This window comes from Amphiura filiformis, chromosome 11, assembly GCF_039555335.1.
Source record: "Amphiura filiformis chromosome 11, Afil_fr2py, whole genome shotgun sequence".
Lineage (NCBI taxonomy): Eukaryota > Metazoa > Echinodermata > Ophiuroidea > Amphilepidida > Amphiuridae > Amphiura > Amphiura filiformis.
In genome coordinates this window covers 26,448,474-26,466,649 of record NC_092638.1, presented here as the reverse complement: position 1 = coordinate 26,466,649, position 18,176 = coordinate 26,448,474, and the positions used below count along the sequence as shown (strand labels likewise).

Sequence of the window (18,176 nt, the reverse complement as noted above, 5' to 3'; positions counted from 1 at the left end):
TATTAGGCGGTTACCCGTATTTGGCGGTTCTCGGCTGGGCGCGATTACCTGGCTGATGGTTTTTACTCATTTGACCTCAGATGACCCCTGATGATCCCAAAATGATCTTCCCAAAATTTGGCTCTAAATGGTGACTGTGCCCACCAAGTTTCATGCTCATCAGACAGTTTTTACTAATTTGACCTCAGATGACCCCTGGTGGCCCCTAAATGACCTTCCAAAAATTTGCGCATATCTTCAAAATGCTAAGTGTACACATTTTTATATAAGAATAATGTTTGCGTAATACGCATTTAAAACACCAAAATTACACATTTTAGGCTAAGAAAGATCACTAACGGAGCCTGTAATAGATTGAGAACTTCTTGTAGTTGAGAGCAGTTAAGTGATGAAAATTGGGATCAGCAATTTTCTACATTATTGTAGTCACATCCCTTCCTTAAATCATGACAAGCAGGACCACTGGCGATTGGATAGACTTTATAGATCAGAGGTAGGTGGAGAACACTTACAGAAAGCAAAAAAAAGACAAATGAAAAAAAAAAATCAATCAATCAAGAAAAAAATACTATCCTATTATTATTATTATTATTATTATTATTGTTATTATTATTATTATTATTATTATTATTATTATTATTATTATTATTATTATTATTATTATTATTATTATTATTCTATTATTATTATTGGAGTGTGTGTGAATTAATTGTCGTGTGTAAAAATTAATTGGGGTGTGTGGGGGGTGTGTGTATTAATTGTAGCGTGGGGGTGTGTGTGTGAAATAATTGTCGTATGTGAAAATAAATTGTGGTGTGTGTGTGATTTAATTGGGGGTGGTTGTGTGTGTATTAACTGGAGGATGTGAGTTCATAAGGGCAATGTCTGCTGAGACTAAAGGTCACAGTCGACCCAGCAAACACAAAACGTTTTCGACATCATTTGCAAAAGGTTATAAAAGGTTGTTAGAAAACGTTTAAATGTCGGGTTATATAAAGGGTATATTAAGGGTATAAAATGTTTTCATAACATTAAAAAACATTTCTTGATAATCAACTGCTTAGCAAACACAAAATGTTTTATAGAAAACGTTTAAATGTCGGGTTATATAAAGGGTATAAAAACGTTTTTATAACGTTCCAAAAACATTTTTGCAAAAAATGTTTGCCCGAAATATTTGCAATAACGTTTTGAAAACGTTTTCATGACCTTTATATAACCCGACATTTAAATGTTATTAAAACGTTTTGAAAAATACATTTTAAGAACATTTGGAAAAAATGTTTGCAAAAGTAGTTTACAATAACATTTTGAAAACATTTTAAAAATATTGTTGTAGTGTGTTTTCATACCAAACGTTTTAAAACGTTTTCATGACCTTTATATAACCCGACATTTTAATGTTATTAAAACGTTTTTACCGAAACCAAAAGACAAAATATAACTTATTCAAAACGTTTTTAAAACGTTTTTGTGTTTGCTGGGGATGCGAAAACAGGATAATTATACCACCAACAGCCATTTTGTTCATTATAACGAATGGTTCCTGTTCTAACTAATTCCAGCGGATGGTCTGTGGCTAGTAAGGAATTGTCTTTGACCATGCGCAGATAGCGTCATCATAAATAAGCCAGCCTGGCCTCCACGTTCAACCTGTAGGCCAATCAAATTAATGAAAATCAGGGCTTAACCCACCACTAATTGCAACAGAAACCATTTAATCACCATTCATTTCAGAAAAGTATATTAAAGAAAATATCAAAAGTCCCCAAAAGTCCAAATAGTGGAACAGTGCCTAATTCGCATAAATCCAAAGTGGCCGCTTATGCAGGGGGTGAAATTTCAAAGTTGGTAAAATCTTGTTAAAAAACATACTAATGTCTTACTCATATTATACTAAGGATACAGAAAAAGTATAGTTTGACCAGTCTCCAACATACAGTTCTTGAGTTGTAGGCAAAAAGGTCAAAGTCCATGTTTACTCAATTCGTATTTATCGTATAGGTGACCCCGGCCATCCGGGTACTTATTTTACATGACGCTAAAGTGCCTACACTTACGATTTTCAACCCACAATAGACAGTGGAGCATGCAGTGCGACTAGTTGAAGGCTTGTAGCAGAGGCTGATTCAGTCTGTTTACATTTTGTTTTGACCTCGAATCGAGCTCATTTCTGAGCCGATTTCGGTAAAAACGGGTTAAATACTTGGCGAAAATTGCATTTTATGTGAAGCTGAACACATGAACATGTAGAGGAGAGTCTTTATTTTTGTTGTTGGCTGGAGGCCCCATGTCGAGAAGTTATAGAAATGGTAGTATTTTGGCCGATTTGAAAAGGGAAAAACCTCAGAAAACTACAAATTTGACTTCTGAATCGGATTTGTTGTCAACGGAGGTCAAAAAAATGTGGCCAAATGTAAATAGTATGTGGATCACAAGAATAATATCTTCTACGGATTTGGCTACTATAGCATGTCGGGAAGGATATTGCCGTATGCTGGCCTATGTCGGATTATTATAGACGTGGTATTCCACTTACGGGTCACGTCACGGTGTGTGATCTTACGTCAGTCGCAATTCCCGATATCATCGTAAGTTCCCTGGTGTCATGTGTGTGTGAATTAATTCACGTGTGTGAAAATAATTATTGTTCGAGTAATTGGCTGTCATAGTATACCGTACAATTGCATTGAAACAATTCAACATTAATTTCCCGGCCTTATATTAAATCATCCCAATGATCATTATTTCTAAATTTAGACCTTATTTTTCCCATACTAATTTAAAGTGTGGCATCCGTAGAGGAAATGATTTGAATTTATGTATTAATAGAAACACTTTGGATGATCAGGTAATTTAAGTTCGGTGATCTGCATTTGAAACTGAATGAGGAAGAGAAAAGGCACCAACTTGGGAATATGAAGCGAGATTCCTATTTATTGCGTACTGTGTGTTATTTCAAACATGTCAACTGTAGAGTCAGTCTGTACAATTAAGTTACTTTTTATTATTCAGAATCGTGTTTATTTCTTCAAGGAATCGGCCAGAGATGGAACCGGTACAGCGTGATTAAAAGAAAAATGCGATATCAATATTTTTAGGATAACAGAGCAAATTTGAATTAACGTCATAATTATTTAATTTTTATTCCAAAAACAATAGTGCTGACCATCGATGATCTGCAACCCGGGGCACCCACAAATCCTCCAGGTATGGTTGCTTGATTCATATGAATTCTATTTGTGGTAAAATATAATTTTATGTATTCGGTTATTTTACATTATTAAAGCTTATATCAGATGTGCAGACCTCATAAGAAATGATTAGAGCAAATTTTCTATTGGGATGCCAGTGAAAGTGCATAATAATAATAATAATAATAATAATAATAATAATAATAATAGTAATAGTAATAGTAATAGTAATAGTAATAATAATAATAATAAATTACTTCAAATTGAAGGATAAGGCATTAAAGTCATGTTCATGCATATCTTTGAGTTTGGTCTATTTTTTCAAACCTGATTTTTGGTATATTTGTAACGTTTACACATATCCTAACTTATACCAAATTGGATTCAACCAAATTCATTGAGTTTTAGGACAACAGAACAAATTTGAATTAACATCATAATTATTTAATTTTTATTCCAAAAAAAATAGTGCTGACCATCGATGATCTGCAACCCGAGGCACCCACAAATCCTCCAGGTATGGTTGCTTGATTCATATGAATTCTATTTGTGGTAAAATATAATTTTATGTATTCGGTTATTTTACATTATTAAAGCTTATATCAGATGTGCAGACCTCATAAGAAATGATTAGAGCAAATTTTCTATTGGGATGCCAGTGAAAGTGCAAAAATAATAATAATAATAATAATAATAATAATAATAATAATAGTAATAGTAATAGTAATAGTAATAGTAATAATAATAATAATAAATTACTTCAAATTGAAGGATAAGGCATTAAAGTCATGTTCATGCATATCTTTGAGTTTGGTCTATTTTTTCAAACCTGATTTTTTGGTATATTTGTAACGTTTACACATATCCTAACTTATACCAAATTGGATTCAACCAAATTCATTGAGTTTTAGGACAACAGAACAAATTTGAATTAACATCATAATTATTTAATTTTTATTCCAAAAAAAATAGTGCTGACCATCGATGATCTGCAACCCGAGGCACCCACAAGTCCTACAGGTATGATTGCTTGATTCATATGAATTATACTTTGCGATAAAATACAATTGTATGTATTCGGTTATTTTACATAATTAAAGCTTATATCATATGTGTAGACCTGATAAGAAATGATGATAACAAACTTTCTGGTGTTTTTTAATGGCGTCTTCAGTGATGACAGTGAAAGTGATAATAATAATAATAATAATAATAATAATAATAATAATAATAATAATAATAATAATAATAATAATAATAAATTACTTTAATGCCGTATCCTTCACATTTAAAAATGTGAAGGATACGGCATTAAAGCCATAATGTACATGCATATCTTTTAAAATGAGTTTGGTCTATTTTTTTTTTCAAACTTGATTTACACATATCCTAACTTAAACCTAATTGGATTCTGCCAAATTCATTGAGTCAACAGAGCAAGTTTGATCTGGAATGAGCGTTTTAAGCGTTTCGACAGTATTTTTGTGGGACATGAGAGCACATCAGACATATCGAATTGCATTCTGAATACGAAGAATATCTTTCTGATATCAGATAATTTTCATTTTTTGAAATTCACGATATAATACAAATTTTATGACTAATTATTAAAATTTGATATTTTTCACATTTTTGATATATAACAGTCCTCGAAGTAAATTTTATAAATCTAATGATATATTCTTAAAGTGTATGTAGCTGGGAGGAAAAACCGACGATCAATTGAAAATTTTGACCTTTCATATTGAAGATATGGATTTTTTTTCCCAAAAGACCTAATTTTTTTTTGGTGTTTTGGGAAAAATCCATATCTTCAATACGAATCAGGTCAAATTTTCAATTGATCGTCGGCTTTTCATCCCACCTACATACACTTTAAGTATAAATCATCAGATTTATAAAGATTACTTCGAGTACTGTAAATATCAAAAATATAATTTTAATGATTTGCCATAAAATGTGTATTACATTGCGAATTTCAAAAAAAAAATTTGATATCAGAAGGACATTCTTCGTATTCAGAATGCAATTCGATATGTCTGATGTGCTCTAATGTTCCACAATAAATACCTTTGTGTATTACCTAATAACATAGGTGTAAAAGTAATTTGCACAAACCAAACATTTCCGTAATGCAATAATTTGGCTGCAATAGAAGACAATGTGGTGCTTATACGAGGGTCGGTCAGTATGTAATGAGAGTTGACTTTTAACTCCATTATATGGATTATTATCATGGCATTTATCTATGATCACATAATCACTGTACCTTTGTCAAATCACGCAAAAAGACGGGCCTTTTAAATTACGTCAAAGGCAGTGTTTAAAACGTCCCAGAATAACAAAAGTACACGGTGCGTATGGCTAGTGTTCAGCAGGAATAAACACTAGATCTTGGGTCTTCCTTTGGTAGAATATGAGACTTGTCATTAAAATTGGGTGGAAATGGGACGTCTTTGAACTTTAAGAACTTTAGGACTGAAAGTGAAGCAATATTATTCTGCAAAAATGGCAAAAATTAAAAGCAGTTACAAATTACAAATGACATTAATTATCTCCAAAATAATACAGATTAAAATATAATGATTGATCACATGTGAGACTAGTACTCAGTACAATGATAACTGCTGCAAATCAAACAATAAACTTTGGTAAAAATCTGTGAAGTCAAGCGAATCCAGTGTTTTCGCTCTCACGAAGGCTCAAATTATTTTTTACGTATTTTTTGTGTACCTGAGAGCAATCAGAGTAATTGTCGAATTGTATTTTGAATACCAGGAATGACCTTATGATATCAAATAATTTTGATGTTTTGAAATTCACAATTTAATTAACATTTTATGGCAAATTACTAAAAATTGATTTTCTCTAAATTAAGTCCTCGAAGTAAATCTAATGATATGTACTTGGGATGAACAGTTGTCCATCATATGAAAATTTTGACCTTTCGTATTAAAGACATAGATTTTTTCCCAAAACACCAAAAAATGTACGTCCTTTGGAGGGAAAATGTATTATCTTCAATATGAAAGGTCTAAATTTTCAAATTGGTCAATTCATAATACGATGCGCCTCCAGCGTTTGCTGGGGAGAGGTCAAAATACGCAGTGCACAATGGGAAAATGTCGATGTCCAAAGCCCGTGTGATACAAATACAACACAGGAACATAATGTCATTGTGTGTTTAAATGTCAATTATAATGGATGCTAGACGCGAATGCACAGTAAAACTGTAATCTACAATTATAGCAGATCCATTTTCTTGTACTGATCACACGGAATTCTTCGTGGAGCTATTTTCAACATTATTATTATCACACTCGCGTGAAAATCCAAATGATGGCTAGAACGGCGATGTCGACCCTGAAGGTCAAAAATTGGACTGACGGGAGTAACCTCTGGCGGCGCATCGTATTGTGAATAGCCAGAATTGATTATTGGCTTTTCATCCCAGCTACATACACTATAAGTACATATGTGACGTGTCATGTCAAAAGGAGACACTTTTGGGCAGGTTATCAATTTTGAGCTTTTTACATATCTTACATATAGAAATATTTTGCTCCACAACACTGTTTTCCCCAATGAAATCGGACATTCCTAAGCAAAGATATTGAGTTCGTAAGTTATGGTATTATAAAATAGGAAATTGAGATATTGGCCATTAAAAATATTATTGACAATGTTGAGAGTAGGAATTACCTAGAAAAATGTCTCTAAAAATACAAGACGCCAGTTATATTCCGGTCTGAAACTATCTGACAATATCTTAAACATTAATAACATCACAAATTTGCAAAAAACCCAAATTGTGAAAAAATCACCCTCGGGCAGATTTTTGGCTATTTCTTCATTTACGATCCTGCCCAAAAGTGTCTCCTTTTGACATGACACGTCACATATTATTAGGTTTATAAAGTTTACTTTGAGTACTGTTAAATATCACAAATATCAAATGTTAATAATTTGCCATAAATTTGTATTATATTGCGAATTTCAAAAATTATTTGATATCACAAATACTTACCAGCTTGAAGCTAAAATATTAAATATGATGAAAAATGGAACAAGTTCGCAATTTAAAAATTTTCAAAAATTTGCCATTTAAAAAATGAGGTTAATTTTCCTTCACTAACTTTTTTTCCACCGGTGACATCAAATCTTTTTTTTTCCTGATCCAAGATGTAGCAATTTTTATTTGTCCGAAGTGGAGCTAATGTTTTTATTTTAGGAAGTCGACTTTGGTGAAAAGCACATTTTGACCAAGGAATTCTCCCTTGAAAACGTTCAGCCCCTGACTGACATTTTTCCTCACTAGTGGTAACAAAAGAATTCCTGACCTTTGCAAAAATTATTATTGCTGGAATTTTGCAAAGGTCAGGAAAGGACAGGAATTGAAAAGAATGGGTGACATTTTATGAAAACGCTACATGTGCTCTTTTGCCGGTATAGACCACTTGACATGTGACGTCATTGCCCGGCAGTATGCGCGCGAATTATGCAATTTCCATTGTTCTTTGGCCTGCAGTGTTCGTACGCATCGTAGTTTGCTCAGGGCACGTGCATTTTAAATCGCCTACCACATTTAATTTTCATATAACAATTGAACAGTGTAGCGGTTCGTTCAAGCATATCGATAGACCATTCCTCGCATTTGTTGATAAACAATGATGTCAAGTGGTCTACACCGTGACTGACATAAAATGAAGGTAATATAAAAGTTATTTTTCATTTGTTCTCTTAATTACCAGATGGGTCTGATGTCACATTAGCAATAATTATCGGAGCAACAACAATAGGAGTTGTACTCATATTAGTGATTGGCGTTGTATACTACAAGGGGTAAGATATAGTGCAATTTCATTATTGTAAAAAGGCAAGTCATAATCGCAGCTCAAAGTCGTGAGATCAAACTCCTGCAGCGTGTGCAAAAATATAGCATGAAGTGTTCCGGCACAAAGAATGTGCATACGCTTGTGTCATTGTACTGCGTAATTCCTCGCTACGTCACACGCGGAGGTCATTGATTAGCCTATATTTTAATAACTGCGCATCAGTTATTGGAGGGCATTGTGAAAAATATAAAAATTTTGCCTTTGAAACCGAGGGATATTTCGAGGCAAACCGAATTCATAACCGTAAACCGAAAAAGATTTTATTTTCTGAAATTTGTTGAAATAACTTCAAAAAAGTTAACAGGCTAAAAACGACTTACCAATTAATCACGCCATTTGTCTCGGTCCCAGTCGGTTTGTGTTCCTCCGTCACTAAACAAATCGTCTGGCGACAACCCCGAAATGACGATCGCTGATTGGTTTAATGAATTTCCAAATAAAAAGGTTTTCAATTGGCTATGGCTGATGAATTAGAGCGTTACTTGTGTAAGTGACACAAACATCGTACTTAATTGTAGATACCGCAAACGCAAAATGTACGATAGCTTGCAGCCACTGAGGCGCCAATCGATATCGCTTTTCATGTCAGTGACTCGCAACGCGTACTCACATACATTGTGTTGATTAATACGGGGATTTATATCACCGCATGGCTGTCCATCACTTGCCTTATTCGGTAACACAATATTTTACGGAGTTAATTCAGCCAATCAGGAAAGACGTTTTATGAGGTTGTCGCCAGACGGTTTGTTTAGTGACGAAGGAGCACAAATCGGCTGGGACCGAGACTATCACGCCATGTGCAAATATGATAGTTGCGTGCACGTGAAGTGTTCCGGCGCATGTGCAATTAGATGGTTTTTATCCATATTCGGCTAATTTTGAATTTTGAGCCCTGCATCAGCGGCCATTTTGGAAATATGCAAATTACCATTTCCCCTATGTCCTTTTTTGTCCTTTTTGCATAAGCAAAAACATTGGTGTTCCAATTTTGGCAATTTTTTCAAACGCGAAATTGACTCGTCTATATTATGGAGTTTTTGTAACAAAAGGCAATATTAGCTCCTGCTCCAATTACAAGCAAGCCAAGACTAGTCAAGCATGCAAACGTGGTCATGATCGGCAACCGAAGATGCCCAACGCGCACACTCCACCTTCACCCTACACACACCCCACACCCCGAATCGGTTGTCATCATCCCTTATGCACTTCCCCATTACAAACTTACAGGAGTAGGTGGATATGATTGATTGAAAACAGAGATTAAAAAAAAGATGTCATCTGACGTCATCTGTCAATCAAACTCGAGCACGCATGCCGTGATGATGATGAGTTGCTGAACGCGGCGGTAAATCCGTGCGCCTTATTGTTATTTTGCACCTTCAAACATACAAACCATCTCAAAAGTTAGGTCTTTGTAGTAGGAAACTTTCTTTTCCGAAGGCACCATGTCAACAATGCCTAGAAAAGTTGCTTTTTGCCTTGTACGTAATTTTTCGGAATGTTCTGCTATTCCTTTTCTCCGATCGGCATAAATCGATCTTCCTTTTACGCGCTATTAACCAATCAAGGATCGTAGAGAATTTGATTGACAGTGACGTCAGACGTAAACTAGTCTTATCTCTGTCTTCAATTATAGCATTGCGAACAATAAACATGATAAACACTTTTTGTTTATATCATCATCTATTGTCAGGCAAAAGATCCGGGAAGAGAACCCAGAATTTATAGAAACTCCTGAATGTGAACCATACGCCTTATATAGGCCTCCAATGGACGACTCATCGCAGCATCCAACCATCGACATATCTGATCCAGAACATCATACTGTTTCCAAGGTACCATACTTCACAGATGTTCCTCCTCCGTACAACTCATCACCACATCCACCCACCGACTCAGCTTGTCCAAAACTTGCAGGACTTCTTCCAGTATCATACTTCACATGCATTTCTCCGGACGACTCATCGGCTCATCCACATGTCAACGCACCAGGCTATGAAATTCCAATAAGACATATGAGAGATGCGATTGTGGGCGATGATGTCACAGTAACCACGGAACAGGATGGCTACATCGAAGTGATTGCTTAACCATGTTAACGCTCATCCTATGGGGGTGAAGGGTAGTGATGGGGTTGGTGCAACCCCAACCCTTCATCGGGGTGTCTGCCTAGAGCACTAAATTGCAGAAATTAACCACTTTATGGCTTGAAATTACATCCATCCTTTGCGCTCATTTTATAGTGGGAATTCCAATTGAATGAACGCAGCTTTCAATAGCGTGACGATTTTTTTGCGTACACTTCGCGATGTATGCCAGCGTGTGCGATTGTGCGTGAGTAATGCGGAAGTGAATCCAACCGTGCCAATACACTCGTGATTTGGTTAGCATTGTATCCAAGGTCGTGCGTTCGTGTTGTAATTTGAAATACGCGATATACGATCGCGGTTGGATCGAGTGCAGCTGCTGAAAGCTGCGTTCATTCAATTGGAATTCATACTATAGTATTGCAATTAATTTTAAAGAATTATAATAGCAGTTCATGTAAATATTCTAAGCGTCTGCTTGGTTTTAAACTTTCGTGTTTAGGTTAACCCCTTTGATTAGTTCATACTTGTGTATTATATACCTGGAATTTCCCAATTTTTGAAGGCGTTATAGCAACAGTATATTTAACAGTATGCTTCGGCTATATTTATAAATACGTATTTATATGCTTTAACTCGAAACGGATTATAAGCCAAGTTTAACCCTTAAACAGCAGCACGGGTTAAAAGTTTTGTTCTGTAATAGTTTAAATGGTTTAATCCATTATTACAATATATAGGGCCAGGGCCATGGGAAGGTGTTCTTTTTTATTTTCATTAATCCACTGTGACGCGTCGTAAAAACAACGTTTTTGACTTCAGGTGGATGGGGGGTAAGTGTAACTGATAGGCAATGATCGCAAATTTGCTCCGTGAACGGGCGTAGCAAAAGCATCAGGGGACCATGGACAAGGAGCAGTACGGGCACCTTTTAACCAGGGCGGGATTTACCTGATGGGGTCCCTGGGCCATGCCAGGCCAAAATTTGGAGGCCCCGAACTCGCGTGCCGAGGAAGGCATGTGCACTCAAGTCAGTGGCCAAGTTGTGGTTTACGTATAATACCTAGAGGGGAGATATTCCAACATTTCGTGATCATTGCCAGAGTCAGCTCAAGGGTGCACACCAGTATATAGCCCCCTTTGACTTTCTGTTGATCCGGGAAAACGTCATTTTCTTGACTCCAGAGCGCCTCAGTTCTTCAAAACTTACCCTTTCATTTTTTCCAGAAAAATACCGAATAGATCACCCTATAGTCCATACAGCTTACGCCACCTCGCAAATAGCTTGGTGTTTCTGAAATGTAACACATTTTGAAAGTTTAGCCAATTCGTCATGAAAAGTCGGATCCTGCTCATTTTTCACAGATAATCTATTTCTCAGGCCTAAATCAGGATTAAATATGAATCAGGGTCTAATAGTTGGGGTTTAAGCCTTTTTTAAATGTATTACATTAAGTCGTATTGCACTTTTCTAGTTTGAAACACTGATTTCTTATCCTCCCAGGGTGTAGGATACTTGTATTTACTGGTGTGTACTCTCAACACATGCTTCACACACGGATTAGATATAAAATGGCGAACATATCGTCGTCCGTGGCGGTTTCTATACAACTATAATGGATTAAAACTTTAAACCAATACGCTATCTACAGATGGTCGTTTTTAAACTCACATGCCATTTCAGAGCCCCCTCTGGTGTTCACAGTCTTGGTCTTAGTGACCACTCTCTTATTTATGTTGTTACATAAGCAAATTAAGTATCCGACTAGAATAATTGGTTACAATATAGGGCCTAATTAATATATGTCGGTTTTATTCGCCCTCTTCTGGAATACGCCGTGTCTGTATGGCACCCGGTCTTACTGAGAATCAACATTGTGCTTTAGAACGTATACAGAAGAGGGCCTGTAAGATCATTATTGGTTCTCAATTTATTTCTTACCAAGAAGCACGTATCAATTGTGATATTTCTGAACTCCGATTATGTCGTGACATAATCTGTTTGGACTTTGCCAAAACTCTTTATAATTCAAATGAGTTTCGCAATTGGTTGCCAAAGTTAAGATCTAAGCAAATCAGAACTCTCCGCAATGTGTGCCAAAAACACGCACTAAAGGATACGCTCAAAGTGCAATTCCTTTCATAATTAAAATGTGGAACGCAAAATGTCACATGTATGTGATTAGTGCCTCACGAATTCCATTGTCATGAATCATTGATTGATATTTTGGTCTTTGATATTGTGTTGATATGGCCTTTGTATTCCGATGGGGGTGTGTGAGTACTGAGTTTGAGGGAGTGGGGTGGGTGGGGGTGGGGTGATGTTTGGATGTGTGTGTGTGAGGTGAGGAAAGTCGATCTCTTTGCATTATGTTTGTTGTTGTACTAATCTTGGTAATTGGATGACCTTTATTTATTGGTGAGTGTGAGGGTGATGAGTGCGGGTGCGGGTGCGGGTGTAAATGCGAGTGATGGCTTGTATAAGCAAGCATGCAAGGTTCAGTGGCGTAGCTGCCGGGGGGCAGGGGGGGCAATTGCCCCCCTGGCAAAATTTGCCTATTTGGGCCCCCGCCCCCTAGTACAAGGAAAAAAGAGGAAAAAGGAGTGAGAAAGAGGAAAAAAGAGAGGAGAGAGAGATGGAGAATCCATACGATATGCAATACCATACGATTATTATCAATCAGCCTAGCAAAAATTGTCTATTTGGGCCCCTGCCCCTCTCCCCCAAGTGCAGGGAAATTTGGTGGATTTGGGCCCCCGCCCCATACAGGCTTGCCCCCCTTGGAAAAAATCCCAGCTACGCCGCTGGGAAGGTTGTTTGCATTTGAAGTGTCTTTGTTTAAAAATATTGTCAAATTATATTTATATGCCATTTATTGTTTAACTTATGAATTTTTATCTGTGCAATGTATATAATCCAGCCTTTGCCTGCGAAATGCATTTTTCTAATAAACCTTGAATATACAATATAAATATATAAATAATTTTGTAATATCTCAGTGTCGTATAAATTTGAATGCAGTATATACTTTTAACGATGTTGATAAAACTTGGAAGGTCTAGAAAGGATTTTTAATAGTGTTTGTGATACCCATGCGGGCCATGCCCCTATCAATGAAAATCGTGTTACGGCTCACAACAGGAAAATAATATAGGCCTATAGGAAAGTAATAAGAAGTATTATTGGTAAATTATGCTTTACAAATCCACTTGATTACTCACGTTTTTAGACGTTTCATCTTCCTACGGAAGACTTCATCAGTAATGTGATGAACCAGCAACACTCCTACTCTCATCTCCAGAGGGTGTAGTTCTTTGCAATAGCTGGTCATATACATGATTGAGTGAGTATGTCCCTTCATCGCGGTTGATAACGTTGGCCCCCCGTTTTCTGATCCACATTGCTTCTCTAATCCATCTGGTTTGCTTACATGAGTCTTTGTCGATTACTTTGGCTCCGTCCCAATCAATAACATGGTTTTGTTGCGAAACATGGTCTGTGATGGCGGACTTGTTAATTTCATCGACCGACTCCTTTCGAACAGCGCGTGTGAATTTCCTCTCTGTTAACTTTTGAGATTCTTTTAAATGTTCTTTCAGTCTTACCCCGAAAGGTCTGCCGGTTTCCCCAATGTACGACTTCTTGCAACTTTTGCATGGTATTTCATAAACACAATCGCAAGTTTTGGTGGCTTCTATTTTGTCTTTGGGGTGTACAAGGTTTTGTTTCAGCGTATTGTGTGGTCTCATCGCTGTCTGGATGTTATGCTTTTTAAACACACGTTGCAGTCTTTCGGACACACCTTGGACATAGGGTATCACTACCATGCCCTTAATTCTTTCTGTATTCTTGTCCTTTGCTTTCTTCTTCGCTTTGGTCTTATCACTGATCTGTTGTTTCACTTTTTCAATCGTCCAGTTAGGATATCCACATTGATTTAGCGCATGCTTGATGTGTTCCTCCTCCTGTTGTTTATCCTCCTCTTCCGTTACAATCGCGTCTTTCCGATCAAGCAATGTTCTGACTACACCCAATTTTTGGTGTAAGGGATGTTGCGAAGCAAAGTTTAAATACTGGTCGGTGTGCGTTTTCTTTCTGTACACTGTTGTCTTTACCGAACCGTCTTCTTTCCGATTGATCAGCGTATCGAGGAAAGGTATTTTTCCTTCTGCTTCTTCCTCGTGCGTGAACTTAAAGGCCCTTTCAGTGATTTCACAGGAACATTAAAAAAAATGGAAATTTGTCAGAGTTGCTTAGAAATAAAGAATAAGTCTACAGAATTTCATTAAACCACTTGTCCCCTGAATACATCGACAAAATTAGTCAAAAAACAGAAGTTTTAGAAAGGTTTTCTACTTCAACTCAGATCGACTCGAGAAAATCGAGATTTTCGTACAGTGCGCCACCAATCGACTGGAAAAACTTCCTAGTCCAGTGTTTCTAACACGGGGAAGTAGAGTCTAAATTGATTTAAAACACGCTTAATTTTTGTAGTAGAAAACAAAATAAGCAATTAAAGGTCACCGAGGCAAACTAACGGTCAATTCAAATATGAAAAACAGTTAAAATTGTGTATTTTGTTTAAAATAGTAGCTACTGATGTAATAAGTAGTAGAAACAATACGCAACGCGTGTTGGTATGTGGAGAGTGAGCTTCTTTCGATCTCGAGTCTCGAGTCGGACTTTTTGTACTGTCAGTATCAAAAGTCCAGAATCATGCAAATGCTTTATTTTGTCTAAAATACACGGCTTTCGACCGAACCACTAGCAGGCTATGTTAGCACATCTATGCCAATTACAAAGGTACCAAAATCTGAATTTTGATGATTTTTACGATCGTCCGGATGAGCAAATCACTGAATGGGCCTTTAATGTTGTTGGTTGGATCCGCTTTGTTGAGGTGATCTGTCAGTTCTTGCGTAGTGCCCTTTGGTATAATCTCCAGGATATCGTCGACATATCTTTTCCATAACTTTGGACGACACGCGATGGGTGCATTGGCTATGGCTTTTTAGCTCTTTTTGTTCCAGCCATTCCATAAAAATGTTCGCGATAATCGCGCTCACTGGGCTTCCCATGGCCGCTCCAAATTTCTGCATGTAAATTTCTCCCTCAATCATGTATATGACCAGCTATTGCAAAGAACTACACCCTCTGGAGATGAGAGTAGGAGTGTTGCTGGTTCATCACATTACTGATGAAGTCTTCCGTAGGAAGATGAAACGTCTAAAAACGTGAGTAATCAAGTGGATTTGTAAAGCATAATTTACCAATAATTGATATCTACAATCCTGATTAACTTTTTCAAGGTAATAAGAATTAAGTATGTTAGGAGTGATTTGGCGACTGCTTATTGCATCATGTATACAGAAAAATAAAGGTGTCGAATTGACTCAATTACTGGATCCGAAATGCCCGAGCACTGTAGAGAGTCCTGGTGCGGCAATTAAAGAGCGCGTTCGACTCCTATGTAGCCGTAGCGGGCGCCCCACTATTGGATTGTAGTTGCAAATAGATTTACCTTTCATCTGTTTTGTTTAAAAGTACATGCTTAGAATAAATAACACACCTAACTTAGTTTTGATTTTGTTACTGTTTACTTTATGCAAGTTAAGTAGTTCTATATACAGCAGGATAGTTAAAGCTTGAAATACGAAATTAATGAAAATGCCTTTTAGGTCTTCTATACACGCGAGACGCCATTACATGCAATCAAGAGATGGCGCTATACTAAAAACAGGGTTAGTGTTCCATATAAGATTAATAAGATACCATTAACATAAATTTACATATAGATACCATTAACATAAATTTACATATAAACCATAAATATTAATATAAATTAGTAAATAAATAAATAAATAAATAAATAAATAAATAAATAAATAAATAAATAAATAAATAAATAAATAAATAAATAAATAACTTCAGTACATCCCAGTACATTCTAATATATCCATGTACATTCTAGTACATCCCAGTACATTCTAGTATATTCTAGTACATTTTAGTACATTCTAGGACATTCTAGTACATTGTAGTACATTCTAGTACATCCCAGTATATTCTAGTACATCCCAGTACATTCTAGTAAATTCTAGTACATTCTAGTACATTATAGTACATCCCAGTACATTCTAGTATATCCCAGTACATTCTAGTACATCCCAGTACATTCTAGTAAATTCTAGTACATTCTAGTACATTCTAGTACATCCCAGTACATTCTAGTATATCCCAGTACATTCTAGTACATTCTAGTACATTCTAGTACATCCCAGTATATTCTAGTACATCCCAGTACATTCTAGTAAATTCTAGTACATTCTAGTACATTCTAGTACACCCCAGTACATTCTAGTATATCCCAGTACATTCTAGTATATCCCAGTACATTCTAGTACATCCCAGTACATTCTAGTAAATTCTAGTACATTCTAGTACATTAGAGTACATCCCAGTATATTCTAGTACATCCCAGTACATTCTAGTAAATTCTAGTACATTATAGTACATTCTAGTAAATTCTAGTACATTATAGTACATCCCAGTACATTCTAGTATATCCCAGTACATTCTAGTACATCCCAGTACATTCTAGTAAATTCTAGTACATTCTAGTACATTCTAGTACATCCCAGTACATTCTAGTATATCCCAGTACATTCGAGTACATCCCAGTACATTCTAGTACATTCTAGTACATTCTAGTACATTCTAGTACATCCCGGTATATTCTAGTACATCCCAGTACATTCTAGTAAATTCTAGTACATTCTAGTACATCGCAGTACATTCTAGTACATTCTAGTACATTAGAGTACATCCCAGTATATTCTAGTACATTCTAGTACATTCTAGTACATTCTAGTACATTCTAGTACATTCTAGTACATCCCAGTACATTCTAGTATATCCCAGTACATTCGAGTACATCCCAGTACATTCTAGTACATTCTAGTACATTCTAGTACATTCTAGTACATCCCAGTATATTCTAGTACATCCCAGTACATTCTAGTAATCCCAGTATATTCTAGTACATCCCAGTACATTCTAGTAAATTCTAGTACATTCTAGTACATCCCAGTATATTCTAGTACATCCCAGTACATTCTAGTAAATTCTAGTACATTCTAGTACATTATAGTACATCCCAGTACATTCTAGTATATCCCAGTACATTCTAGTACATCCCAGTACATTCTAGTAAATTCTAGTACATTCTAGTACATTCTAGTACATCCCAGTACATTCTAGTATATCCCAGTACATTCGAGTACATCCCAGTACATTCTAGTACATTCTAGTACATTCTAGTACATTCTAGTACATCCCAGTATATTCTAGTACATCCCAGTACATTCTAGTAAATTCTAGTACATTCTAGTACATTCTAGTACATCCCAGTACATTCTAGTATATCCCAGTACATTCTAGTATATCCCAGTACATTCTAGTACATTAGAGTACATTAGAGTACATCCCAGTATATTCTAGTACATCCCAGTACATTCTAGTAAATTCTAGTACATTCTAGTACATTCTAGTACATCCCAGTACATTCTAGTATATCCCAGTACATTCGAGTACATCCCAGTACATTCTAGTACATTCTAGTACATTCTAGTACATTCTAGTACATCCCAGTATATTCTAGTACATCCCAGTACATTCTAGTAATCCCAGTATATTCTAGTACATCCCAGTACATTCTAGTAAATTCTAGTACATTCTAGTACATCCCAGTATATTCTAGTACATCCCAGTACATTCTAGTAAATTCTAGTACATTCTAGTACATTATAGTACATCCCAGTACATTCTAGTATATCCCAGTACATTCTAGTACATCCCAGTACATTCTAGTAAATTCTAGTAAATTCTAGTACATTCTAGTACATCCCAGTACATTCTAGTATATCCCAGTACATTCGAGTACATCCCAGTACATTCTAGTACATTCTAGTACATTCTAGTACATTCTAGTACATCC

General features: G+C 36.0%; 1 protein-coding gene across 1 annotated transcript; it reads left to right on the top strand.

Moving 5' to 3' along the window:
• Positions 1–2,964: 2,964 nt before the first annotated feature.
• LOC140163598 (uncharacterized) lies at positions 2,965–12,349 on the top strand. The gene is made up of 3 exons (XM_072186913.1): positions 2,965–3,058; positions 7,946–8,036; positions 9,786–12,349. Exons 1-3 carry the CDS (start codon positions 2,965–2,967, stop codon positions 10,180–10,182), a joined length of 582 nt encoding a protein of 193 aa, XP_072043014.1. The 3' UTR covers positions 10,183–12,349.
• Positions 12,350–18,176: the final 5,827 nt, after the last annotated feature.

Excerpts from the sequence above, each read along its gene's own strand:
- LOC140163598 (XM_072186913.1), top strand. The coding sequence starts at position 2,965 with ATGTCAACTGTAGAGTCAGTCTGTACAATTAAGTTACTTTTTATTATT. Across the intron at positions 3,059-7,945 it reads ATCGGCCAGAGATGGAACCG|ATGGGTCTGATGTCACATTA; the intron begins GTACAGCGTGAT and ends CTTAATTACCAG. Across the intron at positions 8,037-9,785 it reads GGCGTTGTATACTACAAGGG|GCAAAAGATCCGGGAAGAGA; the intron begins GTAAGATATAGT and ends ATCTATTGTCAG.